We start from the raw sequence: 15,776 nt of genomic DNA, 5'->3' as shown, positions 1-15,776 counted from the left end.
TCTGGCTGGGCAGAACGGGGGGGGGAGCAACCTTTCCAAACAGGAAAGGCGGGAACAGAAATCCTCCCAATCCAGCCCGGCCTGGGACCCCCTCGCCCCCTCCCCCCCCCGTGCGAGGAGGGGCTCCGGGGGGGCGCAGGGGAGCGGGGGGGGCAGGGATCGGCCCTGAGAGGCGGGAGGGGCTGCCTGGGGGCCGCGGGGGGAGCCTGGCCGGAGCCCCCGGGAGGGGGAGGGGGGAGGAGACCCCAGGATCGGGGGGGAGGGAGGGGCGGAGACGCAGCCCCGGAAGTCCCTCAGCTCCGCCTGCCTGGATGCGGGACGGAGGGGGAAAGAAAGGACCCCAAAGGAGCCCTCGCCGCACGGAGACAACATTCGCTACTGCGCAGGCGCCATCTGGCTCCTGGAGGGAAGGAGGACGCCGATTGGTCGCTCTGGCGAGGGCGGCGATTGGCAGGAAGACTCCTGGGGGCGGTCCCTTCGAGCGAAAGAGGAAGAGCATCCAGGAAAAGGCCACGCAGCGAAGTCCCGCCTCCACTTCCGGGATGAAACGAAACTGAGGCGCCATATTGACTCTGCCGCGGACGGGCTCGGATCCAGGTGGGGCGCAAGGGATGCTGGGAGTGGCAGTCCGAGGGGCTCTCTTGCGGAGGGAGGGGGGAGGGGGGAGGCCGAGGCCTGGTCTGGCGGGACGGGCGCTGGGAGGGAGGCCTGCCCGGAAAGTCCCATGGAGAGGCCGAGGCTTCGGCCTTCCTCCCCGGGCGGGCCTGGGACTCCCCTCCGGGAAGGGACGAAGCCGTGAGCCGCCTCTCCTCCCCCCCTTCGCCCCTGCAGGAGGACGGGCGAGCCCGGCGGAGGAAGGAAGGCAGGAAGGAAGGAGGCGCCGCCCGAGAGGAGAGGAGGCCCCGCGGAGCAGCCCCGGGAGGAGACGGCGGGGAAGGCCCGGCAGGGATGAGCCGAGGGGGACTCCGGGAAAGGAGGCCGCCCGAAGGGAGAAGCGGGGAGCAGGAAACGGGCGGAGACCCCGAGACGGTCCTTGAGGGCGGAGGGTCCTTCGGGACAGGCGGAAGACCCGGGAATCCCCAGAGAATCCAGGAGGGAGGAGAGAAATATCAGTGCCCGGAATGTGGAAGATCCTTCAAAAGAAATGCAGATCTTAAAATCCATCAAAGAATCCACACAGGAGAGAAACCACATAAATGTCTGGAGTGTGGAAAATGCTTCAGTCAGAGGGGACACCTTTATACCCATCAAAGGATCCACACTGGAGAGAAACCGCATAAATGCCTGGAGTGTGGAAAGAGTTTCAGTCGGAGGGGACACCTTTATACCCATCAAAGGATCCACTCAGGAGAAAAACCGCATAAATGCCTGGAGTGTGGAAAGAGTTTCAGTCAGAGGGGGAACCTTTATGTACATCAAAGGATCCACTCAGGAGAAAAACCGCATAAATGCCTGGAGTGTGGAAAGAGCTTCAGTCTGAGGGGAAACCTTTATGTACATCAAAGCATCCACTTAGGCAAGAAATGGAATAAACGCCTGACGTGTGGAAAGAACTTCAGAGAGAGGAGAACAGAGGGAAGACTCAGGAATCCCCAAAGAATCCAGGAGGCAGGAAAGAAATATCAGTGCCCGGAATGTGGAAAATCCTTCAAAAGAAATCACCATCTTGAAAGGCATCAAAGGATCCACACAGGAGAAAAACCGCATAAATGCCTGGAGTGTGGAAAGAGTTTCAGTCAGAGGGGACACCTTTATGTACATCAAAGGATCCACTCAGGAGAAAAACCACATAAATGCCTGGAATGTGAAAAATCCTTCAGATCAGATGAAAATCTTGAAAGCCATCTAAGAATCCACACAGGACAGAACCCTTATAAATGTCTGGAGTGTGGAAGAAGCTTCGATCAAAGGGGACACCTTTATACACATCAAAGGATCCACTCAGGAGAGAAACCGCATAAATGCCTGGAGTGTGGAAATAGCTTCAGTCAGAGTAGCAGCCTTTATGTACATCAAAGGATCCACTCAGGAGAAAAACCGTATAAATGCTTCCAGTGTGGAAAGAGCTTTACTGAAAGTGGAAGTCTCCGTAAACATCAAAGAATTCACAAAGGAGAAACCCTATGAATACCTGGAATGTGGAAGGAGCTTCAACAGGGCAGGAACTCTGTATAATCAAAGGATCCACACAGGAGAAAAAACCAAATGTCTGGAATTTGAAAGGTATGAACACTTACCCTTCATTGTCATCTCATCCTTTGTGTGTCAACATGAGTGTATTCTCATCCAAAACACTCAAGAGTAAGTAAACTTACAGACACCACCATTTTACTCTTCCCTTTATTGCTACTCTCTGTTTAATGATTCTGCTGTTCTGTCATGCCTAATAGTTGAATTTGAATAATTTTACACTTTTCAAGGGGTACATAATCTTATGAGTACACGTGTATTCAATTCCACAAACTCGTATCACAATTTCTTCTGATTGGTGAGATTTCATCTTGAGATCCAGAAGCTGCTATTGGAATGTTCTGGAGAAACTTTCCAATTTCCATTGTCCCCACGGTTCCTTCCATGGGCCTGGAAATCAGAGCGCTCTGTCCTGGGTTAATTCTTCCCTTGAAATAAGACTCTCGTCCCTTCTGTACCTTTTGGCCCACTCCCTCCTTCCACACAGAGAAGAAACTGCACTCTTGGTTATTAATGAGATAGTAGGAACTGGCAGGACCTGACACTGGGGCTAATTTGGCCTTCATTGTTGGGGATGTGACCGAGCTCCTCCCTGTCATTCTTTGATATAATCTAATTGGGTTTTCCAAAGGTCAGTGCCATCTAAGACCATCCCCAGATATCTGAAACTCTTGTACATCGGACGCTCTCAATGGTCCCCTTGTCTTGAAAGCTTCTTAGCAAAAACAGGAGATTCTCTAAGACCAACAAAGCTTTGTGAGATACGATCCAGATCCTCAGCATAGACGAGGAGAAGTAGGGCCCAGGGATTGAGGCAAGTGTAAGCAGGAGAGGGTCAGATGAGCTGTCAAGGAGTGGAGGTGCTACTTAAAGAGGGTGGAGGTCTAAATACAGCCCTGAACAGTACCAGGTTGGTTAGCACCTTTCATACAAATGCTGAATGAGAAAAAACAACATCCTTTTCTACTGTATTCTCCACATTCATCAAGATTTCTCTCAAATGTAGGTGTCAGAATCCAATTATATTTCATCTTTAATCATCAAATATAGAAAACCCCAATTCTGCCTTCTCTGGATTCTGCCATAAGAGGGAGAGAAGGGGGAGAACAAAGGGGCTTTATGGCCCTCACTTCCTTCAGTATACTTCTAAGGAGTTGAATGTGTTTATTGCAACCTCAAAGACTTTGAATGTAACTAGCACCAAAGAACCTTACCATAACAAAGAGAACTATTTACCTTTCATGTAGTTTATCTGAAGTCTCCATCCAGAAGGAAGAAAGAAACAAAGGGGTGGAATTGTGATGCCTGAAACTATCACTGGAAGGGGGGGGTGATTGGGTGGGACTGCTGGGGAACCCCTTAAAACCTTGAATGGGAGAGCTTGGACACCAAGTCCTGTCTAGCATGCCTGCAACCACTTCTTAATAAAGGATTCCTGTTGGAAGAATTATTCCAAGAGTTCTGTCTTCTTAAGATGCAAAGTGGGGTGGGTCCTTACAGTAGGTTTAAAAGCTACAAAGAATACATGCAATGATTTTGTCTATGCCATTTTGTTTTATTTAGAAGAATGTTAGTCATAAATCAAATTTACACCCAATGCATTATGCAAGGACCTGTCAATGCTATTTAATTGTATCAATTTCAACTGATTTCACAGTAAATTGAAATTATTTGATAAAAAGGTACCCCAAATCTTCCCATGGGAAGATTTGATCATTCACCATATCCTCTCTGACTCTCCTGCACAGAATTTGAGGGGCTCAAACCGGGCACAATATTTACGATGCAGGTTGAGCAAAGCAGAACCCGCGGGAAGAATTCTCGGTCTCTATTTCATGGACCTGATCTGCATTCTTAGGAGAGGACAGGTTCTGCCTCTTTCTTCTCCTTCAGGAAGGGTTTCAGCTGCAGCCAGGATTGCCCAGAAAAGGGGCAGCTGAGAGGCCGGCTGGAACTCAAGCAGGAAGTAAGGAAGACTGGACTTGGACCACAGCCCTGCTGGCAGGTAGTGGAATTGCTACTCGGATGTACTTTAAGGGCCGGGAAAGGCCAGGGCGCTTCCCGCAGTAAAGACAGCAGTGGGCTCCTTCAAAGCGCCCCTCGTTGCTGGTTCCTTGGCAGGGGGGGCTGGGGGTCGTGGGGTCCGGAGCTGTCAAGCTGTCAACCTCCTTGGGGTAAGAACCTCATTGTCATCTTGAATAAGGGCTACTATTGTTGTATCTTGGGAAAATAAACTGACCCCCTCCTCTTTGTGGCAGTCTCTGAAATACGGCTATATCACATCACTCCTAGTCCTCTTTTTCTCTAGACTGGCCAAAGCCAAATCCTGCAAATGTTCTTCATACTTTAAACATCCTAGCTGCTCTTCTCTGCATTGTTCCCAAAGTTTCAGCAGGTGGGTGATTACAGATGCCCATGGAAGTGGACAGGTAAGTGGAGGGGGGGAGAGTTAACTTGCAAATGTGCTGGCAGATAAGCAGCTGCATTGTTTTGCCAGTCAGCTGCAGGAAGAAGAGGAAATGAGACAGGTGCCAGCTCAGGGTTGGAGGGCTACGTCTAGGTTGAAAAATCCAAGTATTAAGGGGAGAGGCTTTGCAGGGAATTCTCCCCCTCAGCTGCAGTTTTGCAAAGGGTGCCTTGGGAGAGAAGGGGAGAGAGAGATGCTGGATCGGGGAGGGAGGGGCTGGTGATGCAGCTAGAGGGGAGGGGGCTGACTGACCCAACCCTGTTTGCTACCCATGATGTATTTTTCAGTTATTGTTCATGATAGATTGATATATTGACCCCAAACTGTACACCTATGACCACAATTGAGCCAAAGGTTTCTGTTGCTGACCGCTAAGTGAGTTTCACTCCATTTTACTATGCTTTTTGCCAAAGTGAGTTTCACTCCATTTTACTACGCTTTTTGCCAAAGTGAGTTTCACTCCATTTTACTACGCTTTTTGCCACTGTTGTTAGTCATCTCCCCCAGTTGTTAAGCCAATTAGTGCAGCTGCTAAGTGAATCACACCGTTGTTAAGTGAATGTGGCTTCCTCCGCTGACTTTGCTTGTCGGACGCCAGCTGCGGAGGTTAGAAGGGTGAACAGGTGAGCCTGGCACTGTGCGACTGTCAGGAATCCACGCCAGGTGCCTGAATTTTGATTGCATGACCTGCAACGCTCAGAATTGTGCAAACTGATTATATGTCACTTTTTTCAGATCTGCGGTAACTTCAATCACTAAACAAATGGTGGTCAGTCAAGGACTCTCTCTACAGCCCTTTAAAAATAGCCCATAATAGCCCCCAAACTGGAACCCACCGAGGTCAAAACTGTCCTGCAATCCATCTCCAAAACTAGCCCAATTGGGTAGAAAATGCTCAACGGTCATAACTGTTCCCAGCCAGCATTTCAGCTCAGTCCCCAAACTTCCCCCTCGTGGACACGGTCTGGCTTTTCAAGGAAAGAAAATGACACCGTTTGTATTTTTGGATCACCCTAAAGTTATATTCGGTCTGCTAACGTCTTGCAAACTCGGGAGATAAATGGGGGAACTGCTGAATCCAAACGGAGCATCTCACCCCACTGAAGAATCTCCTGCCCTGGAATAGCGGAAGACAGTATGGTTATGAAAAAGCATAAAAAATATTGCAAAAGTAAAAGATTGGTTTTACTTTGTGTGGAAGTACAGCCAGTCCTCGAGTTACAAGAGATCATTTAGTGACCCTTTGAAATTAGAATGGCACTGAAAGAAGTGACTTACGACCACTTTTCACACTTATGACCATTGCAGCATCCCTACGGTCGTGTGATTTACAAGCAAAGTCAATGGGGAAACCAGATTCACTTGACAACCATGTTAGTAATTTAACAACTTCAGGGATTCACTTAACAAATATGGCAGGAAAAGTCATAAAATGGGGCAAAACTCACAAATTTCTCACTTAAAAAGACAAACGTTGGCCTCAAGGCGGGTCGTAAGGGGAGGACCGCCTGTAGTCCCAGTCCCATCACTCAGGGCTGGGGGTCCCAAGCTGGCCGAGGGGCTCCAGGGGACCCCAGGAACCGACTCCCAGCTCCCTCTCCCCAGAGGAAGGTGCTGCCAGGAAGGGCCCAGATCCTGCGTAGAAGCCTCCATCTCTCCGGCCTGCGATGGAAGAGGCACCCCTGCCACCCTCGGGGGGGGGGGGGGGCTGGAGGGACCCTCCTCTCAAGGCAAGGCCTCAAAAGGGGGGGCAGCCTTGGAGGTTACAGGGCTCCCCCAATCTCCCCCAGTCCAAAGCCCCCCCCCGAGAGAGGCTGGGAAGGGTCTCCCCTCCCCCTCCCCCTCTGGCTGGGCAGAACGGGGGGGGGGAGAATCCTTTCCAAACAGGAAAGGCGGGAACAGAAATCCTCCCAATCCAGCCCGGCCTGGGACCCCCTCGCCCCCTCCCCCCCGTGCGAGGAGGGGCTCCGGGGGGGCGCAGAGGAGCGGGGGGGGGCAGGGATCGGAGGGGCTGCCTGGGGGCCGCGGGGAGAGCCTGGCCGGAGACCCCGGAAGGGGGAGGAGGGAAGGGACCCCAGGATCGGGGGGGAGGGAGGGGCGGAGACGCAACCCCGGAAGTCCCTCAGCTCCGCCTGCCTGGATGCGGGCGGGGGGGGGAGACGGGACCCCAAAGGTCAAGGGGCCCCTCGTCCCACCCCCTCGCCGGACGGAGACAACATTCGATACTGCGCAGGCGCCATCTGGCTCGTGGAGCGAAGGAGGACGCCGATTGGTCTCTCTGGCGAGGGCGGCGATTGGCAGGAGGACTCCTAGGGGCGGTCCCTTCGACCGAAAGAGGAAGAACATCCAGGAAAAGGCCGCGCAGAGAAGTCCCGCCTCCACTTCCGGGATGAAACGAAACTGAGGCGCCCTATTGACTCTGCCGCGGACGGGCTCGGATCCAGGTGGGGCGCAAGGGATGCTGGGAGTGGCAGTCCGAGAGGCGCTCTGGCGGAGGGAGGGGGAGGGGGGAGGCCGAGGCCTGGTCTGGCGGGACGGGCGCTGGGAGGGAGGCCTGCCCGGAAAGTCCCACGGAGAGGCCGAGGCTTCGGCCTTCCTCCCCGGGCGGGCCTGGGACTCCCCTCCGGGAAGGGACGAAGCCGTGAGCCGCCTCTCCTCCCCCCCTTCGCCCCTGCAGGAGGACGGGCGAGCCCGGCGGAGGAAGGAAGGAAGGAAGGAGGCGCCCCCCGAGAGGAGAGGAGGCCCCACGGAGCAGCCCCGGGAGGAGACGGCGGGGAAGGCCCGGCAGGGATGAGCCGAGGGGGACTCCGGGAAAGGAGGCCGCCCGGAGGGAGAAGCGGGGAGCAGGAAACGGGCGGAGACCCCGAGACGGGCCTGGAGGGCGGAGGGTCCTTCAGAAGAGGCGGAAGACCCGGGAATCCCCAGAGAATCCAGGAGGGAGGAGAGAAACATCAGTGCCCGGAATGTGGAAAATCCTTCAAAAGAAAAGCAGATCTTAAAATCCATCAAAGAATCCACTCAGGAGAAAAACCACATAAATGCCTAGAGTGTGGAAAGAGCTTCAGTCGGAGTGGAAACCTTTATAGACATCAAAGGATCCACTCACGAGAAAAACCACATAAATGCCTGGAATGTGAAAAATCCTTCAGATCAGATGGAAATCTTGAAAGCCATCTAAGAATCCACACAGGACAGAACCCTTATCAATGTCTGGAGTGTGGAAGAGGCTTCAATCAGAGGAGCAACCTTTATCGACATCAAAGAATCCATTCAGGAGAGACACCATTTGAATGCCTGGAGTGTGGAAAGAGCTTCAATCAGAAGAGCAACCTTTATGTACATAAAAGGAAACATTCAGGAGAGACACAGCATAAATGCCTGGAATGTGGAAAGAGCTTCAGTCGCAGGAGCACCCTTTATAGACATCAAAAGATCCACTCAGGAGAAAAACCGTATAAATGCCTGGAGTGTGGAAAGAGCTTCAGTCGGAAGTTCAGCCTTTATGTTCATCAAAGAATCCACTCAGGAGAGAAACAGCATAAATGCCTGGAGTGTGGAAAGCGGTTGAGTCAGAGGAACAACCTTTATGTACATCAAAGAATCCATTCAGGAGAGAAACCTCTTAAATGCCTCCAGTGTGGAAAGAGCTTTACAGAAAGTGGAGGTCTCCGTAAACATCAAAGAATTCACATAGGAGAAACCCTATGAATGCCTGAAATGTGGAAGGAGGTTCAACAGGGCAGGAACTCTGTGTAATCAAAGGATCCACACTGGAGAAAAAAAACAAATGTCTGGAATTTGAAAGGTGTGAACACTTACCCTTCATTGTCATCTCATCCTTTGTGTGTCAACATGAGTGTGTAATGTATTCTCATCCAAAACACTCAAGAGTAAGTAAACTTACGGACACCACCATTTTACTCTTCCCTTTATTGCTACTCTCTGTTTAATGATTCTGCTGTTCTGTCATGCCTAATAGTTGAATTTGAATAACTTTACACACTTTTCAAGGGGTACATAATCTTATGAGTAGCAGTGTATTCAATTTCACAAAGTCGTATCACGATTTCTTCTGATTGGTGATATTTCATCTTGAGATCCAGAAGCTGCTACTGGAATGTTCTGGAGAAACTTTCCAATTTCCAGGTAGTGGAATTGCTGCTTGGATGTACTTTAAGGGCGCTTCCCGGAGTAAAGACGGCAGTGGGCTCCTTCAAAGCGCCCCTTGTTGCTGGTTCCTTGGCAGGTGCGAGGAGGGGGCTGGGGGTCGTGGGGTCCGGAGCTAGAGGGATGCCCTGGGGGGGGGGCAATGCAAGTGGCTCGGCCTTTATCGTCCCCGACCTCAGCTCAGCGCCCTCAAGCCCTGAACAAGGCAGCAGCAGGAGGGCCTGCAAAGGCCGCGACGCAATATCAGTTGCTGCTCACGTGTACGTTGCATTCACACGGGATGGATCGTGCCTCTGGATAGGGGAAAAACCTACGAGGAGAAGAGCTGGAGAGTGCCATGTTTGTGCCGGGCAGAAGCGCTGGAAGCTGTGGGCGCCATCTTTGCAGCAGGCAGAAGCAAAAGTAACAGCGCGCTGTCGCATTCTTTGCAGCTGGCAGAACAGAGCGAGGTGCCCTCTGCAGGCGATAGGCGGGAAAAGGGATTGCCTAAATTATAACGATGGCCTTTTCATGACTTGTGAACTTCAACTCCCAGAAATCCTGAGCCATCCAAATAGTGTCTATGCTGGTTGAATTCTGGGACTTGAAGTCCACAGTCATAAAAGGGCCATCGTTCCCCACCTCTGGCCTAGAACATCCTAAAGGAAGATGCAGTGGTACCCTCGGCCCTGTTCACACAACCTGCTTCCCCACTTTTGGCTTTGCACATTCAGATCCCTGGCGTGGTTCAACAGGCTCGGTGCACGCCAATTTAACCCGGTGTAAGTCCAGCCAAACTGAGCAGGCCGTGCATATGGCTTTCCTTGCCACTGAGGCTTATTGCAGGGACCCACCTGAGCAGCGTCCACCAGGGAACGTTCTCCAGGCGGTGACTTTCAATCTGTACCTGGACAGCCTTGGCTGACTTGGGAAGGAAAGCTTGTTTAGGCTTGGATGGGGGACCACCAGGAAACGCAGAGATTCTGTCTAGCACTGGAACGTTTAAAAAAGAACCAGCCCCATCTGTTGCAGCCCAGAAAATGCCTTGAAGGTGTTTGGGATTGTCCCCGATTCAGGTCTGAGCCTGGTGCTGAGGTGGATGAAGAACACCAGACAGAGGTGCTGGTTTTGTTGTCTTTTATGAAGCACGCCAAGAAAAGGGATCCTGGCCATTCGAACCACAGAATTAATAAAGGTTTCTACATTTTCTCTAAAGCAGAAGGCAGGATAAGGTGGGATATATAAGAAATATAATCTAATAAACATTTCAATAATAATCTAACGATTATTGTATTGGTCTCTAGCAGGCTTGGCTAATGAATGCTTGAAGAGTTACCTAATACACATCCTATTTGCTCCAGGCCATCCCTATTCCTAACCTTTAGCTGAGCTTATCAGTTTTTTTGACCACACAGAATTGTTACAGGCTTTACACATGCATATTCCCTGTGAATAAGCATTCTTTGTTCTTGCCAGACAAACTCCCCAATTACAGACTTCCCGGTCTCCTTTCAAGGGAATGCCATAATCTTGGTTTGTTTTACCATCCAGCCCATCAATGGTTTGCCTGTTCAATTGACTAATGGCCGACCTGGAAAAAGGTGAATTGAGGTCCAGCCTCTTTAGCACCTGGAGCATGTCAGGGACTGGAATTGGACAGGCAGCAATGACCAATTGCTTACAGGTTGCCCCCAAGAGAGCTTCAGACCCCTCCCCTCTCTAGCAGCATGGCCCCTTATATTTGTGTGGCTCACCTGACAGATATTCCATAAATCTTCCAAGGGGAGGCTTTGCTCCTGGGCCGCTGAGCCAAAGGGAGCTTCGGTTTATACCACAATGCCTTTTGCCCACATGTATATGTTCTTTTTTGTTTTCTTTTTCTCATCCACGAGAAGATCCTGGTTTCTTTTTCAGATATGGCAAGACAAGATCTGTGGAAACTATTTTGAAGGTGGCTTGTCATCACGTAGTCATGATAGTGAAATGCTGGGGGCGCCATCATGAGATTGCCAACTTGGACTGGTTCTCTGACTCGGAGGGGGAAAGATAAGCATGCTGTCCTTGGCCCCCCATCACCAGGTTTTGATGCTTCAGCTGCTGACGCCCGAAATTAGTTCCTGGGAACAGTTCAGGGTTAACACTGGCTGTTAGTGAAGGCAAATTCAAATTCAGAATAGAACTGGAAGGGGCCTTAGGAGGTCTCCTCGTCGAAGCCTCTGCTCAAGCAGGAGACGCTATAAAATTTGAGACAACTGGCCGTCCAATCTCTTCCTAAAAACCTCCGGCAATGAAGCACCCACGACTTCGGAAGGCCAGCGGTTCCACTGGTTAATCTTCTTACTGTTAGGAAATTGCTCCTTAATTCCAGGTTGCTTCTCTCTTTGATCAGTTTGCATCTATTGTTCTTTATCTTGCCTTCTGATGCTTTGGAAAACAGGTCGACCCCATCTTCTTTGTGGCAGCCCCTCAAATACTGAAATGCTGCTATCATGTCACCCCTACTTCTTCTTTTCACTAGGCTAGCCAAACCCAAATCTTGCAACCTTTCTTCACCTGTTTTAGACTCCAGGCCATTAACCATCTTAACTGCTCCTCTCTGCACTTGTCCCAAAGTCTCAGCAGGTGGGCGACTACAGATGCCCATGGAAGTAGACAGGGAAGCGGGGAGGGGGTTAAATGGCAAATGTGCTGACGGATAAGCAGGGGTATTCTTTTGCCAGTCAGCTGCAGGAAGAAGAGGAAAGGAGACGGGTGCCAGCCCAGGGATGGAGGGCTGTCTCAGGGCACGCTGGCCCGGGTAGCAACAGGAGCCCCCTCCAAAGGGGAGATAGGAGGAAAATGTGTGCCTGATGCTTCAGGTGCTGAAACTCAAATGAGTTCCGGGGAACAGTTCAGAGCCGACATTGGTTATTAATGAAGGCAAATTCAAATTCCAATTCTGAATAGATCTGGAAGGGAGCTTGCAGTCTCTTCTCAAGCAGGAGACCCTACACAACTTGAGACAAGTAGTTGTCCAGTCTCTTCTTAAAAAGCTCCAGTGACGGAGCGCCCACGATTTCTGGAGGCAAGCAGTTCCCCTGGTTAATTGTCCTCCGTTAGGAAGTTTATCCTTAATTCCAGGTTGCTTCTCTCTTTGATCAGTTTCCAACCATTGTTTCTTATCCTTCTCTCTGGTGCTTTGGTGAATAATGTGGCCCCCTCTTCTTTGTGGAAGCCCCTCAAATGCTGGAATGCTGCTATCATGTCACCCCTATTTGTTCTTTTCTTTAGACTGGCCAAACCCAAGCAGCCGTTTTTCGTATGTTTTAGTCTCCAGGCTTTTGATCATCTTAGTTGCTCTTCTCTGAACTTTTTCCGAGGTCTCAACATCTTTTTTGTAGTATGATGACCAAAATTGGTTGCAGTATTCCAGGTGTGGTCTCACTAGGGTTTTATAAAGCAGTAATAATACTTCCCGTGACCTTGATTCTGTGCCTGTTTATGTAACCCAGGATTGTATTAGCTTTTTTGGCTGCTGCTGCTACTGCTGCACACTGCTGGCTCATGGTGAGTGAAGTGATCGTTCACTACGACTCCAAGCTCCCTCTCGTAGTTACTGTTTTAAAGTCGGGTCCCCCCTAATCTGTATTTCATTTTTTTCCTGCCTAAATGGTCAAAGTGAATTGGCACCAATAGACTTCAAGGGGGGACGGGGGCTGGACTTAGGTCTCTTATGGAGGTGTAGAGACTCCAAACTAATGAGGCATTTGACCCAACCTCGGGCCCAGCCTGGTTGTCTCTTACATTGAGGGAAACACAGGATACAAACCTGAAAATTAACTGGGAGATAATTGGTTCATTCACATAACCAACACTGTGGGCACAATGGTACACCTGCCCTCAAAGTGTACATATACATAACATACATTTAAACATGCTATATACAGCATAAGTATAAACCTGCACCCTTACATATAAATAACATACAAATATTAATCACTGTCCATCTTGAATGCATAACGGAAAGAGGAAGCTTGACAGTTCACAAGGTTCATATTGTATGGAACAAAACTGATTAAACCTGGATGTTCTGCTACAGATACCACCAAGCCTCCTCCCAGAAAATAACAAGGAAAACAGTTGTGCAGAGGATGTGTGGCGTCCCAGACAATCTTACGGTCCCTGCTCAAGCAACGCTTACATGCCGTGTCCTGGATAGAAGGGAGGGAACTGCCAATAATCTATTCTGCCATCTTCATCACTCCCTGCACCGCCTTCCTGTCTGAAGCAGTGATGCTTCCAAACCAGACTGTGATGCTGTACGAGAGGCTGCTCTCAATCGTCCCCCTGTAGAAAGTGGTCAGGACAGGGGAAGGAAGATGTGCTTTTCTCATGTGACCACAGACAATTCAGGCGCTTCTGTGCCTGCTCCACCAGGATCTCACTGTTGAGCGACTGGGGTAGTCTACTTGTTAGCTGCACACCCAGGAGTTTGATGCTGTTGACCATCTCCACAGGTGAAGTGTGGCTGTGCCTGCCTTTTCTGAAATTGACAATGATCTCTTTGGTTTTTCCAGTATTTAAAACTAGGCTGTTTTTCTTACACCAGTTCACCAAATTGTCAACCTCCTTGGGGTAAGAACCTCATTGTCATCGTGAATAAGGGCTACTATTGTTGTATCTTGGGAAAATAAACTGACCCCCTCCTCTTTGTGGCAGTCTCTGAAATACGGCTATCACATCACCCCTAGTCCTCTTTTTCTCTAGACTGGCCAAAGCCAAATCCTGCAAATGTTCTTCATACTTTAAACATCTTAGTTGCTCTTCTCTGCAGTGTTCCCAAAGTTTCAGCAGGTGGGCGATTACAGATGCCCATGGAAGTGGACAGGTAAGTGGAGGGGGGGAGAGTTAACTTGCAAATGTGCTGGCAGATAAGCAGGTGCATTGTTTTGCCAGTCAGCTGCAGGAAGAAGAGGAAATGAGACAGGTGCCAGCTCAGGGTTGGAGGGCTACGTCTAGGTTGAAAAATCCAAGTATTAAGGGGAGAGGCGTTGCAGGGGATTCTCCCCCTCAGCTGCAGTTTTGCAAAGGGGGCCTTGGGAGAGAAGGGGAGAGAGAGGAGATGCTGGATCTGGGGAGGGAGGGGCTGGTGATGCAGCTAGAGGGGAGGGGGCTGACTGACCCACCCCTGTTTGCTACCCATGATGTATTTTGCAGTTATTGTTCATGATAGATTGATATATTGACCCCAAACTGTACACCTATGACCACAATTGAGCCAAAGGTTTCTGTTGCTGACCGCTAAGTGAGTTTCACTCCATTTTACTATGCTTTTTGCCAAAGTGAGTTTCACTCCATTTTACTATGCTTTTTGCCAAAGTGAGTTTCACTCCATTTTACTACGCTTTTTGCCACTGTTGTCAGTCATCTCCCCCAGTTATTAAGCCAATTAGTGCAGCTGCTAAGTGAATCACACCGTTGTTAAGTGAATCTGGCTTCCTCTGATGACTTTGCTTGTCAGACGCCAGCTGCGGAGGTTAGAAGGGTGAACAGGTGAGCTTCGCACTGTGCAACTGTCAGGAATCCACGCCAGGTGCCTGAATTTTGATTGCATGACCTGCAACGCTCAGAATTGTGCAAACTGATTATATGTCACTTTTTTCAGATCTGCTGTAACTTCAATCACTAAACAAATGGTGGTCAGTCAAGGACTCTCTCTACAGCCCTTTAAAAATAGCCCATAATAGCCCCCAAACTGGAACCCACCGAGGTCAAAACTGTCCTGCAACCCATCTCCAAAACTAGCCCAATTGGGTAGAAAAACTGCTCAACGGTCATAACTGTTCCCAGCCAGCATTTCAACTCAGTCCCCAAACTTCCCCCTCGTGGACACGGTCTGGCTTTTCAAGGAAAGAAAATGACACCGTTTGTATTTTTGGTTCACCCTAAAGTTATATTCGGTCTGCTAAAGTCTTGCAAACTCGGGAGATAAATGGGGGAACTGCTGAATCCAAACGGAGCATCTCACCCCACTGAAGAATCTCCTGCCCTGGAATAGCGGAAGACAGTATGGTTATGAAAAAGCATAAAAAATATTGCAAAAGTAAAAGATTGGTTTTACTTTGCGTGGAAGTACAGCCAGTCCTCGAGTTACAAGAGATCATTTAGTGACTTATGAAGTTACAACAGCACTGAAAGAAGTGACTTACGACCACTTTTCACACTTATGACCATTGCAGCATCCCTAGGGTCATGTGATTTACAAGCAAAGTCAATGGGGAAGCCAGATTCACTTGTCCCAAGCTGGCCGAGGGGCACCATGGGACCCCAGGAACCGACTCCCAGCTCCCTCTCCCCAGAGGAAGGCGCTGCCAGGAAGGGCCCCGATCCTGCGCAGAAGCCTCCATCTCTCCGGCCTGCGATGGAAGAGGCACCCCTGCCACCCTCGGGGGGGGGGCTGGAGGGACCCTCCTCTCAAGGCAAGGCCTCAAAAGGGGGGGCAGCCTTGGAGGTTACAGGGCTCCCCCAATCTCCCCCAGTCCGAAGCCCCCCCGAGAGAGGCTGGGAAGGGTCTCCCTCCCCCTCCCTCTCTGGCTGGGCAGAACGGGGGGGGGAGAAACCTTTCCAAACAGAAATCCTCCCAATCCATCCCGGCCTGGGACCCCCTCGCCCCCCTTTCCCCCCCCCGTGCGAGGAGGGGCTCCGGGGGGGCGCAGGGGAGTGGGGGGGCAGGGATCGGCCCTGAGAGGCGGGAGGGGCTGCCTGGGGGCCGCGGGGGGAGCCTGGGCGGAGCCCCCGGGAGGGGGAGGAGACCCCAGGATCGGGGGGGAGGGAGGGGCGGAGACGCAGCCCCGGAAGTCCCTCAGCTCCGCCTGCCAAAGGTCAAAGGGCCCCTCGTCCCACCCCCTCGCCGGACGGAGACAACATTCGCTACTGCGCAGGCGCCATCTGGCTGCGGGAGGGAAGAAGGACGCCGATTGGTCGCTCTGGCGAG

At 50.8% G+C, this 15,776-nt stretch overlaps 2 protein-coding genes across 2 annotated transcripts in view; both read left to right on the top strand.

Annotated features, from left to right (window-relative positions):
- Positions 1 to 464: 464 nt before the first annotated feature.
- Positions 465 to 8,572, top strand: LOC120317541 (zinc finger protein 501-like). Its single transcript, XM_039364216.1, has 3 exons — positions 465 to 597; positions 832 to 2,110; positions 8,013 to 8,572. Exons 2-3 carry the CDS (start codon positions 949 to 951, stop codon positions 8,363 to 8,365), a joined length of 1,515 nt encoding a protein of 504 aa, XP_039220150.1. The 5' UTR covers positions 465 to 597; positions 832 to 948; the 3' UTR covers positions 8,366 to 8,572.
- Positions 7,085 to 15,776, top strand: part of LOC120317510 (zinc finger protein 501-like) — a 661,069-nt gene continuing 652,377 nt past the window's right edge. Inside the window, exon 1 of the mRNA XM_039364172.1 lies at positions 7,085 to 7,101. The gene's annotated coding sequence lies outside the window, so the exon portion shown is untranslated. The remainder of the gene's footprint in view (positions 7,102 to 15,776) is intronic.

The sequence above is a fragment of the Crotalus tigris genome, unplaced genomic scaffold (genome assembly GCF_016545835.1).
Source record: "Crotalus tigris isolate CLP2741 ecotype Arizona unplaced genomic scaffold, ASM1654583v1 scf7180000019692.1526454, whole genome shotgun sequence".
Classification (NCBI taxonomy): domain Eukaryota; kingdom Metazoa; phylum Chordata; class Lepidosauria; order Squamata; family Viperidae; genus Crotalus; species Crotalus tigris.
The sequence above is the reverse complement of the archived record's forward strand: the minus strand, read 5'-3'. Positions and strand labels throughout refer to the sequence as shown.